The sequence below is a fragment of the Patiria miniata genome, unplaced genomic scaffold (genome assembly GCF_015706575.1).
Source record: "Patiria miniata isolate m_02_andy unplaced genomic scaffold, ASM1570657v1 HiC_scaffold_13, whole genome shotgun sequence".
NCBI lineage: Eukaryota > Metazoa > Echinodermata > Asteroidea > Valvatida > Asterinidae > Patiria > Patiria miniata.
Window position 1 is genome coordinate 3,331,793 of NW_024037051.1, and position 22,005 is coordinate 3,353,797.

Consider the following 22,005-nt stretch of genomic DNA (forward strand, 5'->3'; position numbering starts at 1 on the left):
TGAGTAGAGTTGTGTGTTGGTTCTCTCCTGTGCCTCTAGGGTTTTTCTCCGGGCCCTTCGGTTTTCCTCCCTCCAGATGAATCAAACACTTTCGATCTCATGGGGTTGATGTGGCCGGCAGCCATAGGCGCCTTTACGTGCCAGCGGCCCGACCACGTTGTAGCCCCGTCCCTTCGCAATTCAGCATACCAGCTGCGAGTAAGGATGATTAGCCTCCCCTAATAATTATTATTATAAATGTAACTTTAATACATAGACCCATCATAGTATTTTGCTTTGGAAAAGCACTTTTCTGTTTTTCAGAAATATTCACAGTAAGAAGCGAGAAATGATTTTGATTTTGCCAGATGGAATGAATTTGCAAGAGTTAGTTGCTTGACCACGGTTTGCATTTTACTGTGCCTATTTTTTTTAAATACTGCACTTCAGAGTGTATTCAAATATTTAAATGTTTTGTGGTGCTGTTTTTTTTCATGAACAACTCATTGATGTGTGCCTTTTCTGTTTGGTTTTATTTTATTTTTGGGTATGTTAGAGCCAAAGAGCTATATAAAATTACTAGAGCGCTAACTCCTCATTCTTTGGCCTGGAGATACTTTGAAGCCATCCTGCATTCTGACATTTTGAATTCATGTGTGAGTTTGTGGAACATAACGAAATTAGATGGATTGAATTTTGAAAGTGTACTCTAAATGCAACGCGCAAGTTGAACATACGCAAACAATTAAAAGCTTGTCATGATGGTTAAAAAACGCCACGGCAAAACTCATCTGCAGCGGATACGCGCACGCGTTGCGCTGTTTACGTAGAGCAAAATGAAACGCTCATTTGCTGATCGTGCGTTTTGGTTTTGGGCGTATCGGCTTCGATAAAGCACCTGTATAGAATACAAATGCAGATATGCAAATAGCTGACAAAAGATGTACAAAAGTTTGAGTTTTCCATAAGTTTGAGTACAAACGTGGATGCGCCTAGCAGGCATCACTTTGTACATCGAGCCATCACTCTGGTAATTTAATATAGCTCTATGGTTGGAGCCAATTTATTTGAATGTATATATGTGCATACTTGTACTAATTTGCATTATACCGGTAATGATTTTACAGTTGCATACTATTAGTTGTCCCACAAGTGCGAGTGGAACATGGAATTGAGTAGTGTACGTCTGTGTCCCTTCGGCCTCGTGGTATGTATGTAGGACACAGACGCACTACATTTTCCATGTCCCACGAGCGCGAGTGGGATAACAAACTTGACGCACAGTTAGTTGAGATGGAACATGCCCCGTGCGCTAGACAGCGGTTTTCCTATTACACGTGCATACAGAAGGAATGGCGTGGGGATATATGCGGAATGCGGTATAGACCGTGCTACATGGGATAATGTAGCACGTTTTTTTGGCCATGGATCAGCCAGTCAGCATCGAGGATTCAAGTTTGCTTGAAGATAAATGAACGTGTACATGTATATCATGCTTGTGGACACATTTTGCATGTTTTCATACACAAAGCTGTAAGCTCCAAGATTTCCCTTTTGAGCCTGAATCCGAAATCTGAAAATCAGCTGTTTGTACATTGTACATAATTTTTCCTATGTAAATACACCATTTTTAAGGCATTTATCAGGGTTGTATGATATTTCTGATGAAGATCTGTAAAAAGTTTTCAGCATCTGTACAAAAGAAATTGGCTGTGTATTTTTGTTTCCTTTTTGGGGAGGAAGTACCTTATGTAAACAATAAATTTAGCACAAGATTAAACTTGAATATGTTTTGAGAGCTTTATACCATTTATGTAGATAACTTTCAATGATGTTGTCAGATTATCTTCCATTTTTAAAGAATTTTGAAAGGTTACAACAAATATTTTGAAAACCTGAATTCTATCCACTAAGAGCAATATTGTTTTATTCCGTCCTATTTTTGTCATAGTAGAGATATCTTTGCTCCACAAGATTAAACTTGTCAGTATGTCATTGTTATACATGTATGTGAGGCGGTGTTCTAGCAAAAGCACACAGAAATGGGCAAATATCAAAATGAGTTGGCAAGTATTAGGAAAGAGAATACTGCTTTCAAATTGAAAGAAAAAGCTGTGAGCCAGGATTACCTTTCGTTATAAATGGGGCACTAACAATGCATTTTTACGCAACCAGGTCGCCAAAACCTTTCGTTGTAACAGGAATTTTGTACTGTCCGTTTTCGTCTTAAGCGAAATTTTCCCCATAGACATGTGCACAATTTTGCCGGAACAGAAGATATTTGTTTGTAATAAACGGAATTTCGTTCTAACCATTTTCGCTATAACAGGAGCCGCCTATTCAATTGTTTAAAGTTCATACATGACATGCCGAAAAGCTAAAATACTGAGAAAAAGGAGTTTAATTTTTGGACTGTTTTGTAGATGTGAAAATGAAAGATGCCATTTGTTTCCCTTAAAAAACACTTTTATTTCAAGATTTCATTTGTAAAAATATGTGTATTACATTAACAGATATCAATAAATCAGAAAATCGAAAAAAAATCAACCCTTTTTTTGGGGGGGGGGGGGGGCGTTTTTCTCCACTACGGCCTGTGCCCAGTTCCATCTTATTTTGCCAGAATACCTCACCTATAAGAAGCTACACATTTCAGTATTTGCATCTTTGCATGTATTTCATTTGAAAGGACTCACTTTTACCTCCACTAAAGTGAAGTGTGACACAAAGGTAGATTATACATTGAAAAAAAAGATTAAAATCCACAGCTGCAAGAAACCAACTTTTCTCTTCTAGCCATGCTAGCCACAAAGAAAAGTAGGCTGGTGAGTACATGTATGCACTAAATACACACAGGCTGTGGTGACTATCTTTATACGGATCTGATACACCGTGCCCTCTTGAGACATGCACACAATATAATAGGGAACAAAAGATTGTATACGTCTCCAAAGGGCAATTTCTATAGACATGATAGATGAATACGTCTCCACAAGATTTTCACGAAATAGATATATGGATTTTACTCAAAAACTAGGAATTTCCAAGGTGGGTTGATCGGTCGCAAATGGAAGAGTTTTAGAAAAGGGATATTAAGTCCGAATTTCAGCCAAGGAAATTAATTCTCGTTAAAATGAGAGCATTTTGAAACTTCACTTTCAAACTAGAAAACTTTACTACTCGAAAACAAAGAAATGTCTCCACAAGAATACAAAATTTCAGTATTCGTGTACACGTGTGCATTGTTCTCATATTTGGACAACAAAGATAGCAATAAAAATAGACAGCATTGAAAAAAAAGTACTTTGTTTCGCATTTTATTTCAGTTATCTCCCAAATTATGAACATACTTAGTTTTGAAATGCGTGGATTTAGAAGTCTCATAAAATAGCAAAAACTATAGGGTGAGGTGTTATAAAACAAATACCAACATCTCTTATTGTGGGTAGAGTAAACTTGGCCTCTCAAGGAAAACGTATGGATCGTTACTATTTTTACAATTTCCAATTCAAAGCCTACATGCATATGAAACCCACTGGTAATGAATTGTCGAGAACGCATATAATTTAGAATTAAATTACTAAGCTAAACATCTCAAGAGCTGGCAAGAAAAGCAATTTATAAATTGAGAAAAGCGAGGGAGTTCTTTGGTACACAAGGGTACACTCCATGCGTCGCTGAAAAAACTAGGAAGAGTCTTCGTGCAACGGGACTATTTAAAGATATAGTCCATCATTTGTCATGTTTGTAATTTGTGCATTTTGTTCGTTTGAAGCAACAAAAGTGTTCAAAATCTAATGAAGGATACTGAACAACTAACCTGATGTAGTTTCAGCTCAGCTTCAGCTGTATATTCCGAGAAAAACAGCATTCTAGGATCTCAATTTTAAATCAAAAGTTGCGGAATCATGTTTTGAATTGCAGCTATACGCGATGTCGCGCACTGATCCGACGAATTATAGCAACCGCACGCCTGTGCGTTGTGCCAATGCTTGCCTGCGCAGCGCCGAATAACAAAAAGAACTACTAATTTAAATTTTTAAATTTCTTAAGACGCACCGTTGGAAAGGCCTTCTTTCGTTGATTACTTCAAAATGATAGCTTGCCAGAAAGATTAATTTCACAGGGAGTTTAGTCCACTTACTATCTTTCAACCAAGTATGTTTTTCAACAATAATACGCCAGTTACTTTTTCGGATGGCTGCAAATGATGGACTATAGCTTTAAGGGACATGCAGGATGGTGGGGCTTTGGCGACCTTTTCAGCGAGTTTTGTGTGCGTGGCATGCATGGTTGCTGATATGGAAATGTAGGTAAACAAGCAAGTGTTTTCTTCGCAGTGTAGAAAATACCTTCGTATTTTTTTTGAATCAAGATAAAATATTCCCTTGCTGTTCAACTGCCAAAGAGGACATGTTTAATCTTGGATGTCTTTTTACACCGTAACTTTTTAACGTTTTTAGCACCAAGTTGCTTGTGTGTACATGACAAAAACCAGCTGTAATACAAAGATCAGCTTACAGAAGAAATTCAAGCTTAAAATTTGTTTTAACAAGTTCGCGTCGAATGACGTGTATACATGCAAAGGTTTTGCGGTATTCGGAACAGACGACAGATAAACAAGCGGGGAGCAAGGCCGGAAATATCTGTCAGCGACCCCCTCGCAGCAAGCGAGGCCGGAAATATCAGGGTGTGCTACCCGCAGATGATGGCCTGAACCCGTCTGGCATCGAGGTTCGTGAAAACAATCCCGCGTCTGGGTCCGGTCACTGTCAAAATAACCCCGGCATGAACTGGTTAATACAAAGATATGAGAAGTTTCATTTCTAACTCTGTTTCTCTTTGTCCTCTGATTCTTCGCTATCCTCGTCACTTCCAAAGAAAGTTTCCTCCTCTTGCCGACATTGTCTAGATTTCCTGGCAGCTTCTGCTGCCAGCGACGGTAAGAAAGACAGCCCAAATTGTCGCTGTCCTTCCGTCGGGTTGAAGGAAGGCCTCTGAGTTGCAGCATCTGAGAGATATCCGTGACTGAACTGGTTCTTAGGATCCAGACTGTCTTGCGATTGGCTAGCGACTGTTGTGTCGTATTCGGATGCATGACTTTGATTGGTTGACTTGGCCGACTTTAAATCACCAAGGCTACTGGCAAGTCCAGCGGCAGATCTTCTTGGTTCTGATTCCCCAACATCCCTTGAGAGGTCCACCATCCTTCCATCATCCGAATCCCTAACTCCCGATTCACTTACATTAACTGCAGTGTGAACAGTATCATTTTCACTGACGTCCCTTGAGAAACCACCTGTCCTGCCTTCAACCTTCTCTTTTGAATCTGTTTTTTTTCCGTCTTGACAATTGTGGATTTTCAAATCGCTGGAACCCTCCAAAGAGTCCAGCTGTCTGTCGGCAAGAATTGTATCTTTGGCAATTTTATTTTGGACATAAAAGGAGCTAGGTTTATTCTCCGCGACTCTACTATCTGTTTGTAAATCTTCATCAGTCGCCAGTTTGGGAGAAGCTTCTTTTCCAACAGATCTGGATACATCACTGTGACCATCCTCACCCTTGGCACATCCAGCGGTCCGGTTCTTCTCTGATTTCATGCGTTCCCTTTCTGCTTTTCTGACTGTCAAGACGGAGCGTAGTTCCTGCAGCAAGCGTTTGGTTTCCTCTGCCTCCCGCCTCCGTCGCACCTGTGGATTAAGAATCGTGCAAAATTAAGACCTTTCAAGATTCTACGTATGGGCGATTCCATGGTGACTCACGTTACATTTAGAGGGGGGTTATTCTATAAAGTCGAAGCCTCTAGGGTGCATGTTTTTCTCACAGAAGATCCCTTGGAATTTGGACGATTCACAATGCAGTGCGCCACTAAGAGTTTGCCATGGAGAGTCAACTTTTCAAGTTTACGGTCGACAAACATGGCCCATATGAATGAGTGTCAGGAGACAACTCGAGCTAACTTGTTATAGATTGGGGCATACTTTCTGCCGTCAATCAAAAATCACCATATTGGTAAAAAGAAAAGAAAAGGTCAAACATGTACTCGAATCATACGCTTACGAAACCACTGACAGAAAAAAATGAACAATTTCAAATGTCCCGCGCTGTGAATTTGTCGACCGTCTCCCACAATGCACTGGGAAAAATGAACTTTCCATGGCAAACTCTTGGTGGCACACTGTATTGTGAGTCGCCCGAATTAAGAGACTATAACTACCAAAAAAAGGGCCAATAAAAAAACTTTCTATTGGTTTGGCAATAAGTTTTTTATCGGGAACTCGCGTTACAAGAAATGGACATGGCAACAGTTGAAAGTTGCCTCATACTGTGTGCACTGATGGCAAAATCTCTTTAGTTCAATTACCATTATTAAAAATAATAAATCATAAAATATTGTGGCAACTCACTCTCTGGGGCATTGAACTGTGTCCAAATTGTTACTTTTTTCTGAACAAAAACAGATTTGCTCTGCCATATTTTACATATAACCCTAACCTCCCCCAACCCATCAAACCCCAACGGCATGTTTTGTTGGAAACTGTCAGGACGGGTACAGTACCCCTAAACTGACAAGTCTTTTACATTGGGTTGGCACACCTCCAGAATCAAAGTCAGAAATATGTGTGTGCAGTTTGCCATATGGTGTTGGAATTTGCCAGGATGGGTATGGTTCCCATAAAATCATGCTAGGGAGTTAGAGTTAAAGTATTTCTGCACAGTTGAGGATTTTGGAAGATTTTAGCGTAGTCCCTTGCAATAATGCCTAGGGGGTTAGGGTTAAACTTAGGCGTACTTTTTTAAGATCTGTTTTATTTTCAACTGAAAAGCTGGATACAAACCTTCTCAGCATCTGAGATTTCCTCGCCCCATTCCTCGTCATCTCTCTGCCCTGGGTCGGTGTCTGTGTACGCTTCAAATATCTGGGAGAACCAGGCACACAAAAATGACAAAAAATAAAACTGCAATATTAATTGTCTAATCATATGCAAGTTGTTCAATCGAATACCAGAAACTTGTTAGCAGAACCTGAAATGGAACATGACCAAAAATGTACAAAGGGGGATTTTTTTTCGATTTTTGATTTACGACTTCAGAAAAAAACCCTGATGAACGGGAACGTGAATACAATAGCTTAAAATCAATAAATGTGAGGCGTTCTGGCAAAATGGGACAGAACTGGGAAGGGGTTGAGATGAAGGTTTGCAGGTGTTAGGAAAGAGAATAACATTCTCCTCATAATACAGTTAGAACTGCACTTCCATCAGACATTCCATGGTCTGTTTAAAGTTTACATTTATCGACATGTCAAAAAAGTAAAATACTGAGAAAACGGCCTTTAAAATTTCGACTTTTTTTAGTCTTGAAAATGAAAGATGCCAATTGTCTTTCCTTAAAAATACTTCTATTCCATGATTTTATATTATGTCTTTGAAATATGCGTAGTAGACATATCAATGATACAAATATCAATAAATCTGAAAATTAAGAAAAAAATCACCCTCATTTGGTGCTTGCATTTTTATCCACTATTTGTTGTGCCCAGTTCCGTCTCATTTTGCCCAAACTCCTCACAAAAGACAAAGTTGGTGTAAAAAAGAATTGTAAACAAAAAGTGTCCAATGATATAAAAAAAGACACCAATTCTAGAGCAATTTCAATACAAGATCAGCTCAAGTCCAATCACGTCATTATGAACAAAACTTAAAGTATCACATGCATATCCCACCTGATCATCAAATTCTATTTCAGTATCCCTCATTGGCAGCAACAGGATGGGTTCTCTGCTGTCTGGATGGAGATTGGACTGCTCAGCATCAAGACTACCATCTCCCCTACTCTGCTTACAACCTGGGAACGAAAAAAACCAAGGGGAAAAAGCTGTGACGCACAAATACATGTATAATGTTCAGGCAACATGATAAATGTAACGGCTCATAACCCTCCTATGCAAACATACATTCTGTGCCCGGTTGTCCTTGCCATCCAAATCAATCAAGTGACTGTTTTCAACAGTTAAGAGTTCCCAGCCCACATAAAGGAGGATTGACTGGCTGTGACTGTTTATGTAGCTTGACGCAGCTATGCTTTGACTGCAAGTGACGAATAAGCCAGCATGTGCGTATACTGCTTGCCTGTTTTTGTCTGTTGACTGAATTTGACTAGTCACAGTGTTTGCTTGAAATATGATGACTGTTGGTGACTAACCTGTTTAAAAGGCATGGCAGGGGAAGAGGATTCATTTTTTGACTGTCAGTGATTGTTTAGATGGCAGCTCCATGGCATGGCAGCTCCATGGCAGGGGCCAATTTCATAGAGCTGCTTAAGCACAAAATTTGCTTAAGCACAAAAACGTCTTGCTTAATAAAATCAGGTTACCGGCCAAAACTCCATGCGATTGTTATGCTAAGTAAACAACAGCTAAATACCAGTCACAAGCAATGTACATCACATGGAGTTTTGGGCGGTAACCTAATTTTACTTAAAATTGTGCAGCAGCAGGATTCCAGTCAAACCAGTGAGTTTGGCGGTTTTGAGACATCATCTTTCATTGAAAAAAAACCTTTTTCATTTTGCCGACGTGCATGGCTATGGCGACGCGCGCGCATACCAGAAACCGGAGACTTTTTTTTTTTGGCCTAAACAATAGTGAACACTTGATGTGCTCCCCATTATTGAGTGTTCTTACTGATTTCTTTGCTGCTCATCTTCTCAAGCGATGACGCCGCCTCCTGCAGACAGTCCTGAGATGCCGTCAGCTCCCTCTGGACAGATTCCAGCATCTCGGAGGTAACTGCATTGATCCTGTCACCTCCTCCCACTAGCTGCTGGTCACGCCCCTCAAGAGCCTCCTCCACTGAAATCACCCTGTAGTAATTAAGACCATGGCTTGTGCGAATGTTCAAATGTACCCGGTATACAGTAAACTCCTGTTAAGTCGAACCTCAAGGGAATGGATACAAAATTTGTGATATCCAGAGTTCGAGGTTAACAATTTTTCAAATTTTTCTTCAGTCATGTCATCTACCATGTCTACACGTCAGTGTTTGTACATTAATGACTTCTACCATTACTGACTATGCACTGGGCATGTTACTTGGCACACTTTCCTTCTTTTTAAAAAGTCACCAAGCATCATTTTTCTCAGATTTCATATTGTTCTTAGCCTAAAACATGACAATAAACCACACAAATTGTGTGACTGTGTATAGCCAATCTTTATTGCATGTCATTTGATTTTAGATATCAACGCACCACGCTCGGCGTTTTCCGATGTGTGGCGTGGTCACATGGCCAGTCCTACTGAATCGATAGAAGGCGCACCACTTGCAGCTGGGCTAGCGGTAGTGATCGGGCTATCTGGCGCGCATCCTCAGTGGTTTCTAACTAATGCGGTCACACGGCCACAGCAAAGAGCTATTGATTGGATTGCTGGCGTGTGGGCCACAAATGGGTCAGTGGCAGCTACATGTAAGCTGCATCCCCAAGTGAAAAGACCAAGTCCGTTGGGCAGTAATAAGTCATAAAAAAAAGTTTTGCAATGTTGTTTATGCTTCTTTGTGACTGTTTTGGCGTCATTTTCTATGGACTGGCCTTACAAAAATTGCAACTAAACATTTTCGCGATGTTGTTTATGCTTCTTTATCACTATTTTGGGGCATTTTCTATGGACTGGCCGAACAAAAGTTTGAGGTAAACGGAGGTACCTGTGCGGGTAGTTCGAGGTACGGGGGTATTTATGTACCGTATAAAATCCTATTCTCTTGACAGGAATGGGGTATTACTTCGAGATAAACAGACTTTTGGGGTATCTGACTTTGAGGTAACAAGAGTTTACTGTATTCTACTTTCTTTTGATCTTTCATACTCTAATAGGTTCTTAAAACAACACACTTTAGAGCCCTACTAAAAGGGTGTATGCCAAACATTTGTACTGTGTTTCCTAATGTGCCAGTTCATACATCTACCTGTTTAGTGTTGCCTCGAGGTGGAGTCTCAAGCTTCGCACAGCACAGCCGACCCTATCCATCTCACCCCCACCCTGGGGAGGCCTCTCTGAGAGGACCTGGTCTGTGTTGCGGCTAGGTCTCTGCCTGTGACAGTCATAACTCCGTTGCAGTTTTTCTAGCGTTGCTTTGCATGATGCACTGATGTTACTGACGATATTACACCATGAGTTTAGAGAATGAACTGTCGAAGGATTTAATAAAAATAAAATGTAAATTAAATTTAATGAGAGCTAAAAATAAAAGCTTCTAGGCTTGACATGTGACCCTTCCCATCATACACCTGGATGTTTTTGAGCTCATGGTAATATCTTGGCTTTTCTATTTCACGAGGCAAAGCCGAGTGAAACTGAAAAGTTCAGATTTTACCGAGCGATAATATTCCTCCCATTTCACAATTTAAAGCCACTCAATATTTGTTTTATATAACTGACATATAGATCCTTGTCATTTGATTTACAGTTAAAATGAACTTCCATTTCAATCTTGCTGTGCCATGTTGGTACCAACCATGCCTTGCGCGATCTTAACCCCTGGAATTTTTTATATCTAACTATTTTGGAGATTGAAATTAGGACTACAGTCTATGTGTTTAATGCACAACGCAGTTTTTTTTTTTTTTTGAGGAATCAAATCTTTAGAATCAATCCTTTCAAAGTTGAGATTTCAACGTCGGCTTGCTAGTATTTAGAATGTGCGTACATCTCCGTAATGCATTTCCATTGATTTTTTTATTTCTAAGTCGGCTTTTATAAGTCACCATTTTGCTCAAGTCGTGGTGTTACCCTCGGTCCCCTTTCCATAAAAAGCATTACAAAATCCTTTGTGTAAGTCGGCATTCAACAAATCACGCATTGGCATCGACTTCCTGTACTGCGGTTGGCAAAGTGAAAAGTGGTTTGGCACGGCCCGTGATCGCTGCATGCATCGGTGTCAAGAAAGGGTATCCTACTCATGTACATCGCATATGCATCGTGACCATATCAATACCAGTACCCCCTCTAGTCTATACGCATGCGCTCTGTCCATTTTGGGGGTCGTCTTATTGAATGACTACTGCTAGCTGGCTGCAGTCAATGCATGCGTGGTATATACCGGACCGTACCACGCACGCATTTAATTTGTTACTGTGCACGTACATATGTACAGGTATTGTGGTCTCCACTATCAATACCCCAAACATGATCATAAAATTTGAGGATTAATTAGCTGGATTCAACTCAAGTTAAGGAGTAAATCCAGGGTAAATCGAAGCCAATTAGTCCAATTATGGTCGTCAGATTTGCCTATAAGAGTGATGTTAATTGGTAGTCTAGGTAGGTGATGCTAGGCTTAGATGAAAGTTAGCTTTACAAATGACCAACCTGTTATGTGTGGCTCTAGCCTTGCATCAGGGCACGTGCTCAGTACCAGCCTGCGTATACACTCTGACCTCTGCTCCAGGAACAAACTGTTCATCACCTATAATAGTTAAAATCAACACAAAAAGTCTACAGTGGCTAAAACTATGATCTGTGGCCTATTGGAACTCTGCATGAAAATTTAAATAATGAATATTGTGCGGGTTATATAGCGCTTGATACCAAAGTCTTAAAGTACTTCACAATTGTTGCTGTTTTTATGATTGTCATTTTTCTAATTTCTTGTACTGAAACCAAGGATTTCTCAAAAGCGCCCTAGGCACTGTAGCTCGCAAGTCTGAAGAAACTTGTGGAGAGAAGACAATGAGAAGAAGTTACAGTTTTAGAGGTGGGAGGAAAACCCAGAAGAATATTCTGGGGAAACCCATGGAATCAGGTAGGGACTGAAAGCCCAATCCACATATTGGCCTGGGCAGGAATTGAACCCGAGTCATAGCGTTGGAAGGCGAGGAAAGTACCGCCACACCAACCTGACTCCCCCCGTATTTCTGCAGTAAATGGCAAATGGGCAATCTGTCATCTACCCTCACAGGCATGACAGGGAGAGAGGAAAGAGGCAATTGCAGAAAAGTGTCTTGCCCAAGAACACAAACACCCATGGCTCCCTTCACGGTTTGAACCACATCACTGCACAATACGCATGAGTTTGACACCGTAACATAGAGCTATATTAAATTATTAGAGCGCTAACTCGATGTACAAAGTAATGCCTGATGGGCGCATCCATGTTTGTGCACAAACCTACGCAAAACTCGAAAGTTTGTACGGCTTTTGTACGGCTATTTGCATGCGTTTGTATTCCATACCGGTGCGTCATCGAAGCCGATACGCCCAAAACCGAAACACACGATCAGCAAATGAGCGTTTCATTTTGCTCTACGCAAACAGCGCCAACGCGTGCGCGTATTCGCTGCAGATGCTTTTTGCCGTGACGTTTTCTGAACAGTCATGATGCGCTCAAGTTGTTTGCGTACATTCTACTTGCGCGTTGCATTTAGAGTACACTTTTAAAATTCAATCCATCTATTTAGATTGTGTTCTACAAACATGCGCATCAATTCAAAATGTCTGCGCCCAGAGCGGCTTCAAAGCGTCTCCGCGCGCATGAATGAGGAGTTAGCGCTCTAGTAATTTAATATAGCTCTATGCACCGTAACTCTACTGTGGTACCACACTGTGCACAATTTGGGCATAAAATGAAATGGCGATCAGGTCTTTCATTATTTTTAGTCGTTTCATAACTTTTTCATGACAAACACCCGAGACAGTACTTACTTTGAGAGTAGCGAGGGAGAAACAGCCTGTGAGTTCCGTCAGGGAATCTTGATCATTCTCAATGTCAGTCATCTGCAAGATCAACAAATAAACCATGGAAAATCTTTCACTCAGGTCATCCTAAGATCATGTTTCCTGTCCTCATACTACCTTTGAACTATGTAATTTGCCATTCAAGTGTCATTATAAATGACTTTATTGACAAAATTGTTTTATTTGTTGAGTAGGTTGTTTGCCTCACATAACACTCTTGGAGGAAGAGTGCATTGACCCTCCTACTATTAAAACAGTCACAGACAGTCAACATGCATTTCCATCCACTTCCCCTGCTACACTTTTAACACAGGCTAGTCACCAGCAGTCAGATCAGGCAAGCACTGTGACTAGTCAAACTCAGTCAACAGACCATGAACAGACAAAGCGGGCAAGTTGTGGGCACAGGTGACTTATCAATCACCCCCGGTCAAAGTAAAGCTGTATCAAGTTACATTTCAGTCACAGCCAGTCAATTTGTGTCGACTGGGAATTCTAAACTGTTGAAAACAGTCACTTGATTTTGACTGAAAGGACAACTTGGCAAAGAATGTATGTTTGCATAGGAGGGTCAAGGAGCGCATCCGGAATTACAAAATAATAGATGTCAGTTGTAACAGGGAAAGGGAAAAAAAGTGGATCCCACATTTATAGAATTACCAATTGCAATAAGTACCAACAAAAGGTGTTTTTAATAACCCTAACTCCCTAGGCCTTTTTGCTAGGATGTAGCCTCAATCCTGCAAAATCTTCCGATTGGCCTCATGGAAAAATAGCATATAGCCTCAATCCTGCAAATTCCTCCATTGTTTCTTGAATATGGTCCATGGAGGGGTGACCACTGCCTGAATCCTGCTAAATCCTCCGGCTATGTCTGTCAATAGGCTGAGGCAGAGGCAGTGACATCCTGGAGCAGTGCGGAGGATGTCAAGTATAATCAAGGACTAAATTTATGCACGGCTGAGCATAAACAACACAAGGTCCGGCCCAAGACACACTTTGGCCATGTAACCTCAATCCTACAAATTCCTCCAATTTGCAAAAAGGATATTGGAGGATTCAGGGCGGTTAGGGTTAAATTAAGGTACATTGTGCATTGTGCTAACAAAGGATGCCATAAGATGCAAGTGTCCAATAGAGGGCGCCGTTACTGTCTAACAATACCTTAATCCATGGAGCGGTGTCCTCCAAACACACCACAGCCAGGTAGTTATTGACATGGTCGATCTCGGCCACCAGAGGGAGCTGTTTCATGACCCCCAGCGTTGCATCTCGGAGGGCGTTGAATTGAGCTCTAGCAGCTGAGAAGCAGGCCTTCCTGAGTGCCAGGCACTGGCGCTGCTGTTTTGAGGATGCTGCGTTTTCAAGACGGACAACGGGTGTGTAGGGGCTCAACCTAATAGCAATTTGAAATAGAAACCACAATGATTATAGCAGCTACCGGTACACTAACACAATCCCAGAATGTTAAAAAAAAAAAGTAACTTGCAAAATTTCGCCCGATTTTTTATTTATTTTGAGTAAATTTCAACTTCACAGAAAACAAAATGAAAACTGACCAGTGCTAAAAAGGTCTGTTCCATTGTGTACATGTCGTCACCGTTTTGACGAATGAATCTGCGCACACAGCTGCATAAGTGAGTTTGAGAAAATCGTGTTTGAAGTTGGTCAATTTTTTCAAATCACATTTTCGCATGCATTTCTCACCCAAAATTCAAAAAATAAATAAATGATGTGATAGCCCAGTATTAAATAACCAAAACTATTTCTCCGTTTTCATAAAATCGTGTTTAATTAGGAGACATTACATGTAATTACTAAAGATATCCATCACTTTGTCAAAACGGAAATTCTACTTCGTCACAAGTGATGTAAATGCAGCATATGTTTGTACACTGTGCGCGAGTATATAAAATGTATACCTATTTGATAGCATAGATTTGTCATTTCATCAAAATGCAAAATCGTAGAGGTTACATAAACCTAAATATAGCACATGTGCAAAATCTATAGGACTAAGGGACGATTACAGATTCGTCACTTCGTCAAAAACTTTGTGTAAAAACTTTGTCAACACTTTTTGTAATTAGCATAATTAATGACAGACAGAATTTTGTGTCTCAAAATTTGGTAATCATTTAGAGGACATCATAAAATGTTAGAATATCCAAAAATCTCCAATTGCTTCAAATATCGGTTTTGGACGGATTTCTCACTTTATCGAAACAGTGACAATGTAACATGTCAAAACTGTTGAACAATGTTTATGTCGAACATTCTCAGAAAGAGAAAATCAACATGTATAACAATGTTCCTCATTTTAGGATTCTGGAAATTATAGAATTCTGTTTAACTTACATGGTAAAGCCTCTGGATATGACTTCCACCTCCTGAATGTAGCGGATACTCTTCTTCAGCAACACCCCCTGCCGATTCAACAGCATCAGACATTGGGCCCAGGATTGAATGCTGTTTTGATGCAAGCTTTTCAGGCTGTTGAAAATCCAGCAGGTTCGTGCCCAGTGCAATGTGTAGGCGGTGGATGCCAACAGCACGACAATGTAGAGGGCGGCATACGAGTAGGTGAAGTTACTTTCTGCTGCACTCTGGTACAGTACAGCGAGGGCAGTAAACAAAACAGCTAAGCCACTGAAAAAAACGACACATTATTTGTATCTCTTGTTAGGGCGATTCTTCAGAAATTGAAACTGAATTAATTTTTGGGAAAAAATAAGGTTTTTTTATGTGATGTAATACAAATGATTATTGTTCACTAAACTGTTGCTGGTAAGTAAAGAAGCGAATTTCTTCAGATGTTTCATAAGTTGGTCTTTTCATGCATAAATAAGCTTCAATTTAATTACAAAATGTCACATACATTACTGATGAAAATGTCACACACGTGACCAACAGAACAATTCCCATTGAATAGTAAAAATAAACCAGTGGATGTACAATATTTATACATTCTGTAAATCACAAAAGACTAATCTTACTCCAAAATTAGTATGGGTGATGAGTGTTTCCTTAGAACTTTGGAAAAAAGTGTGAAATTTCGCTATGGGCTGATACAATTTTTACGTCTGATGTCACACACATGACCAAAGTTTGATGACCCTTCCTAATATTTTGAAAAAATTTGTGAAAGTAGAAACTATACTCTGAGGTAGGGAGTAAAAAGTACTAACGTGATGAATCAGTGAAAGTGGTAATATGTCAGATGTAGTTTTAATAAGGGGGAAAACTTCAATATCAGACGAGCTCAATTTACGTCACACAGTGTTACGTCACACAGTGTTACGTCACACAGTGTTACATCACACAGTGTTACGTCACACGGTGTTACGTCACACAGTGACCAAAGAATGGCCCTTCAGCTGAAAAATCTTATACATGCTTGCAGTGTTTTCACAATCAGTTCTAGCACAAGACTTTTCCCATGTGCATTGCTCTCAATAACTTGTGGTTAAAGTCTGCGAACTGCGGGTTCGTTTCCTGGCTGGGGTTATGGTGTGTGTGTCCTTGGGCAAGGCACTTTACACTAATATTGCTACTCCCCATCCAAGAGAAAAATACAATGTACATTTGGTACCTGTAACTACCACTGTCAACTGTAGGCCACGCAGCACAATCTACCATCCCTGTACATATTTCAAACCCAGACAAAATGGCAATCGTGTAGTGTACGTGGGGCCACTGTTTAGTTTCGATCGAATTAGAGTGAAGAGTGTTTTTTATCACTTAAAAATGACCTTTGCAAACTAAAGCAGACTTCTCTCAAGTATAATGACTCCTTTGGAACAGTTTCTTGGGGTGGAAATTACAATTTTCATGCACTGTTTACGGTTGGTGACATTCGATTAAGCGCGCCTTGCACTTTCATGGTACATAGCAGTGATCGCAATTTTTAATTTTCGTGCTGCGTTTTATTGTCATCATTGTCATTTTACCCCCAATTACCCCTAAAAATAAAAATCAAAACCCTGCCCTCTTTCTATGACATACATGTTCTTAATGTCGCCAAATAGTTAGGTAAGTCAAATAAAATAAAAGTGGATTTTGTTCTCTGGTAGAAAACCGGGCCTGTAACTACACGATCACCGACAAAACTCAACAATTACCGAGCTACAAAATGTAAAACTCTCACCAAAGCACATGACCATACAGCCCTACTGTACGGTGGTGTTGAGCAGGTGACTGCCGTGTGGAATCCTGACTCCCCTTGGGACAGTACGCATGAATGGTCTGCCTGTCTGCATCCAGCAAGAGGTGGCTGTCTAATGCCAGCGATGAATACCGCGGCAAGAATTCAGTTTCCTGAAAGTTGGTGGGGAAAACCAAAATATGAGTCCATCAAAATGGCACCAATGTATTGCCTTTAACTACGCCTACAGGAGTAGGGATGTCATCACGACGTCACTTCGAAAGGGTGACTGCTCTATGTTCCGACACCCCTATGTTCCGACAACCTAGATTGTGTTACTCCCGGTTAGGGTTAGGGTTAGGGTTAGGGTTAGGAATAGGAATATGTGCAGTCGGAACATAGGGGTGTCGGAACATAGAGGTGTAACCCTTCGAAAGTACCCTAAGTAAACGAATGCCAACTGGAGGACTGCCATTACCATATAATATGCATCATCATGTACATACGTGTATGGTTGTGCAGGATTTCATGACTATTTCATGACTTTTTTGGGGTTGGAATATCAACTCTACATGATCTGTAAGTAGTAAAATCTGTCATGAGCCAATGTGGCCCATCAGGCCGGCGTTTATCTCCGGTTTCAGTAGCATGAAATGACTAAGAATATTTCTACTCCCCCTGGTCGGGATGCTAGTCCATCACAAGTTACTCCCCAGATAATGCCGATACCCATTTATACTCCTAGGCAGAGGGAGGCAAGTGGGGGGGGGTAAAGTACATTGTAAGTAAGATTTGAGGCTTTGCATGGTGGAGATACTAAATAATGAAAGGTTTGCAGAAACTCCATGTGTGAACAATTTCTCAACTAAGAGAATGGTTCTGAAAAGAACCAGAGGTATAAACTCTATAAACTGGGGGTAAAGTGGCTTGCCCAAGGACACAACATATGACCAGCACCTGGATTCGAACCCCTGACCCTCTGATCGTGAGTCACGAACCCTAACCACTAGGCCACACTCCCTACTTCCATGGTATGACGTCTTGTGAAATAACAAAAATCCATAACTTTTCCGCGGATTTTTTTCCACGACTGTGGAAACCCCGGTATGTGTAAATGTTGCAGCAGAGGAATTCAGCATAGAAATATTTTCACAAACAGACAAATGAAAGTAAATAGTGCTGATACTTACAATGTGTTGAATGAAGTCTGATACTGGAGGGAACATCCATTCAAAAGCCTGATGTATTGCTGCCTGGAAAAGACAATTCGTCAAAGACACACGTTGTTTTAGACTCGTTAGTAACCTGCTTCAATCAACAGGATTTTACTTGTGTTCATACATAGTATGGGCTCTCATACATGTACATGTACACTACAAACTATGGCCATAGATGTTCTGGATACAGCCATATTCTTTATCACTTATTATATGACCGACATACAGATCCTTGTCATTTGATTGCTGGAACTCACATCAAGTGACATTCGTTATTGCTTCCATTCACGCCGGGGCTCAAAAAGTCCCATTCGCCCAAGGGGAATGGGATTTACCAAGGATCGTCCTTGTTCCATGGCGCGGCGTTTGTGTGCCAATGCATGCTGGTGTGTGCGTTTAGCGTTACGCGTAACTTTTCTTGAAGGGGTGGTTTGGAAGACAGACCTTAATTTATTTCAACTGTAAATCAAATGACAAGGATCTACATGTATCAGTTAAACAAGAGTGGCTTTAAATTGTAAAATGGGAGGAATATTATCGCTCCATATAATCTGGACTTTCCCATTTCACTCGGCTTCGCCTCGTGAAATGGAAAAGTCCAGATTTTACCTTGCGATAATATTCTCTCCAGTCCACTCTGAGCCACTCAATATTTGTTTATACTTTAAATACACTTTATTAAAAGGGCCATTGCAATGGATTTTCTTTGTTATCCAATTCAAACTTTGAAATGTACCTTTTGTGTTTCACTTAGCTTTATTTTTAATCTTCGTTTTGGTTTTATGCCAATCGATGAGCATTTCCATATTCAGGAGCAAAGTGCGATGTCATTCAGCATAAAAAGTCACCAAAATTATAAACAAATAAAAAAAACCCTGAAAAATAAATGAACTACTAACGGAAATTTCCAACGGTGCGTCTGGAAAGGCCTTCTTTCGTTGATTTCTTCAAAATGACAGCTTGCAAGAAAGAATAATTTCACAGGGAGTTTAGTCCCCTTACTAACTTTCAACCAAGTATGATTTTCAACAATAATTACGTCAGTTACTTTTTGGATAGCTGCAAATGATGGACTGTAGCTTTAATTGATAAAGTGCACTTTTCCCCGACAAAGAAAGTCGAAAACCTCAAACCTGTTTGATTTTTTTTTTTACCTTAAGAACATGTAGTTGAATCAAACAAACATCCTTCTTGTTCCTGTTCGTTATATCCTCTGTTTTCTTATCGCTAACTGAAGGAGCAGTCTCAAAGTCTTGGTCTGGGCAGGTCTCTCTCAGATATAGGCTCAGAGGCGACGTCTAAAGAAAAAAAAGGAAACAATGGATCATTAGGCCTAAAATAAGTTCTTTCTAAAATGTATTTATCCGGAACTGTCGCACTCACTGTACCCATGGTAACTGCAATCATGTTCTTTTAATGTCACCAACTACATGTAGTTTGGTAAGTCAAATGGGAAGACTGCCATACATGGACATCACTCATTTTTCCCTGCAGTGACCTACTGTACATCGTTGCGTCAGTGCAAAAAGGTCGTAACCCCATTTTGCAACAAAGTCTATCTCGGACAAATACGCTCCATGCAACAAAGGTCGTATCTCAACGTCCATTGACTTTGCCTGTACATCCGGGTTATTTTAAGCAAGATACGACCTTTTGACATACTAAACCCTGCGTTTTGCATTCATAAAGTTCTCCATTCTGCAACAAAGTCGTATCTCGCGCGAATACGCTCCGTGCAACAAGGTTGTATCTCGACGTCCATTGACTTTGCGTGTACATCCGGGTTATTTTAAGCAAGATACTGTACGACCTTTTGACATACTAAAACTTGCGTTTTGCATTCATAACTTCATTCTGCAACAAAGTCGTATCTCGCGCAAATACGCTCCGTGCAACAAGGTTGTATCTCGACGTCCATTGACTTTGTGGACCGTACATCCAGGTTATTTTAAGCGAGATACGACCTTTTGACATTCTAAAACTCGCATGTTGCGTCGTTCATGCCATTTTAGGAGATACGACCTTGTTGCACTGACGCGACAATATCAAGTATCAGCCATCAGAAAGCGACAACATAAAAAGTCAAAGTTAACATGTACATGTAGCAGGCAAATGGCAGTGAAAATGTTGAAGAATTTACTAAGAAAACACTTGCCATTGTTTCATAGACCAGCCTCATCTGAAGAGTCAGAGTCAAAGGCATGGTAGGGTTTGTGCACAGGGTGTCACGACTTAAGCTGAGTCAAGTGATGCCCAGGTAGGCCTATGGAACTCTTTCCAGTCAAATAAATAAAAAGTGGATTTTGTTTTCTTTCACACAGAACTGGGCATATAAATATGTGATCGCTGTAGGCCTATTATTTCATATTCGACTATTATGTATTATTAACAGTATTCAACTTCAACTAAGTTACCCAATCAGCAATTGCACTTTTCCGGGCGGGGACAGGAAAGTCAAAATAATTTCGAAATTTCGAAAGAATCTTGTATCCTGACGCCATTTTTGTCATCAAACATTTTTGTCATATATCATCTCAGTCAAGGAAGATCAGTCATTACATTGCAAAAATGCTCCAACATGTCCAAAGCCGAAATGAAGACGTGTTTCTTTTCTCCGGACACTTGACCTCCGTAAGATCAAAAAAGGGGGGGGGGGGGGGGGGGCTGTTACCCATTTTCCCAAATGAGGGCGCATGTTTGTTGTTTTTCCGGACACTTGGCCTCCATAAAATCAAAAAGCAGGGGGGGGGGGGCGGCTGCTACCCATTTCCAAAATGGGGTCGCTCTTCAATTATTAATGCATAGGTAGCTGGATTTACACAGCCCTAAATTTTATCATTGGGTTGTCATTTAGGGCATTTTTCACGTGAACTAGCAGAGAAGGCCCCCCCCCCCCCCCCCCCCCCCCCTGTATAGTTACACAATCATTAGCCCTGGTGGACTCCCTTTCCTCCCTACGTTACGGAGGGATTGCAATGAAGACTTCGTCCAACCTGGGCTACACAATCATGACCGGATGAAGCACTGTGAATTGGCGGCTGGATTTATACTCCATTCATTCTTTCCTCAGTGTTATTTACCTTAAGGAGCACTTCCTCATCTTCGGCCATGATGTTCATGTAGGCCTAGGTCCTCTTCTTGGATTTGATTTGCACATTTCACGCACTGTTTTCCATGCTTTTACACCGCTGCCAGTGACTCGACTGTACACAGTCATGACAGTCGATGACCGTCACTGGTGCGCGTACAGCAACATCGACAATGGAGGGCGCCCTTATGAACCATTCGCTGCGAAACTTCTAGTCCGCCGTTCGTACCCGTACACGGACATCCCCCCCCCCCCCCGCGAAAGTTGCCAGAGTTGAAAATGTGGTAATTAGATAAAATTTAGGAGAAATTCCTTCCAAAGATGATCACCCCTAAATGCCTGTGACCATCGCCATTTTGAAAAATTCTCCGGCACTTGCAAAAAGGAGCAAATAACTATAGGACCCATGCGCGCAATTTCGTGATCAATTCGTTTCTGTTCTTTTTCTTGTGTTTACCTAAACATTTTTGTATAGTTTTGATTTTGACTGCATGTAGTTGCACGAACATTTGATTATGGCATTATCGTTTCTGTTGTATCCCACACATAATAATATCCAGTATGTTTTAATCTCATGTGCACTATATTTGCGTAATTTGTCCGGATTGATTGTATGTCTAGTTAGTTAAGTTTTCATTTCGGTTTTGTTTTGTCAAGGCATCTCCATGATAATGATGCCCCCATAATTGCCATTTTTTTATGGTCCTTTCTTGCTTACTTATCTCCAATGTATATTTATAATAATATTACTTTAATCATATTACTTATTAATTTATTTTGTTGCATGGTCTTGTTTTTCTTTTTGGCATTAAGGAAATAAATGTTGATTGATTGATTAATTGAAATG

General features: G+C 40.5%; 1 protein-coding gene across 1 annotated transcript; it reads right to left on the reverse strand.

Annotated features, from left to right (window-relative positions):
- Positions 1–4,654: 4,654 nt before the first annotated feature.
- Positions 4,655–21,307, reverse strand: LOC119720001 (vezatin-like). The gene is made up of 13 exons (XM_038189500.1): positions 21,151–21,307; positions 19,225–19,368; positions 18,044–18,106; positions 16,857–17,026; positions 15,068–15,358; positions 13,874–14,105; positions 12,677–12,748; positions 11,345–11,441; positions 9,942–10,164; positions 8,663–8,841; positions 7,703–7,824; positions 6,816–6,896; positions 4,655–5,666 (listed from the first exon to the last, which is right to left on the reverse strand). The coding sequence occupies exons 1-13, from the start codon at positions 21,187–21,189 to the stop codon at positions 4,803–4,805; spliced, it is 2,577 nt and encodes an 858-aa protein (XP_038045428.1). The 5' UTR covers positions 21,190–21,307; the 3' UTR covers positions 4,655–4,802.
- Positions 21,308–22,005: the final 698 nt, after the last annotated feature.

Bases quoted from the DNA above. Each gene is read 5' to 3' on its own strand.
- LOC119720001 (XM_038189500.1), bottom strand. From the start codon at position 21,189: ATGAACATCATGGCCGAAGATGAGGAAGTGCTCCTTAAG. The intron at 19,369-21,150 runs GTAAATAACACT...TTTTTTCTTTAG, and splicing joins ATGAGGAAGTGCTCCTTAAG to ACGTCGCCTCTGAGCCTATA. The intron at 17,027-18,043 runs GTAAGTATCAGC...ACCAACTTTCAG, and splicing joins CAGACTTCATTCAACACATT to GAAACTGAATTCTTGCCGCG.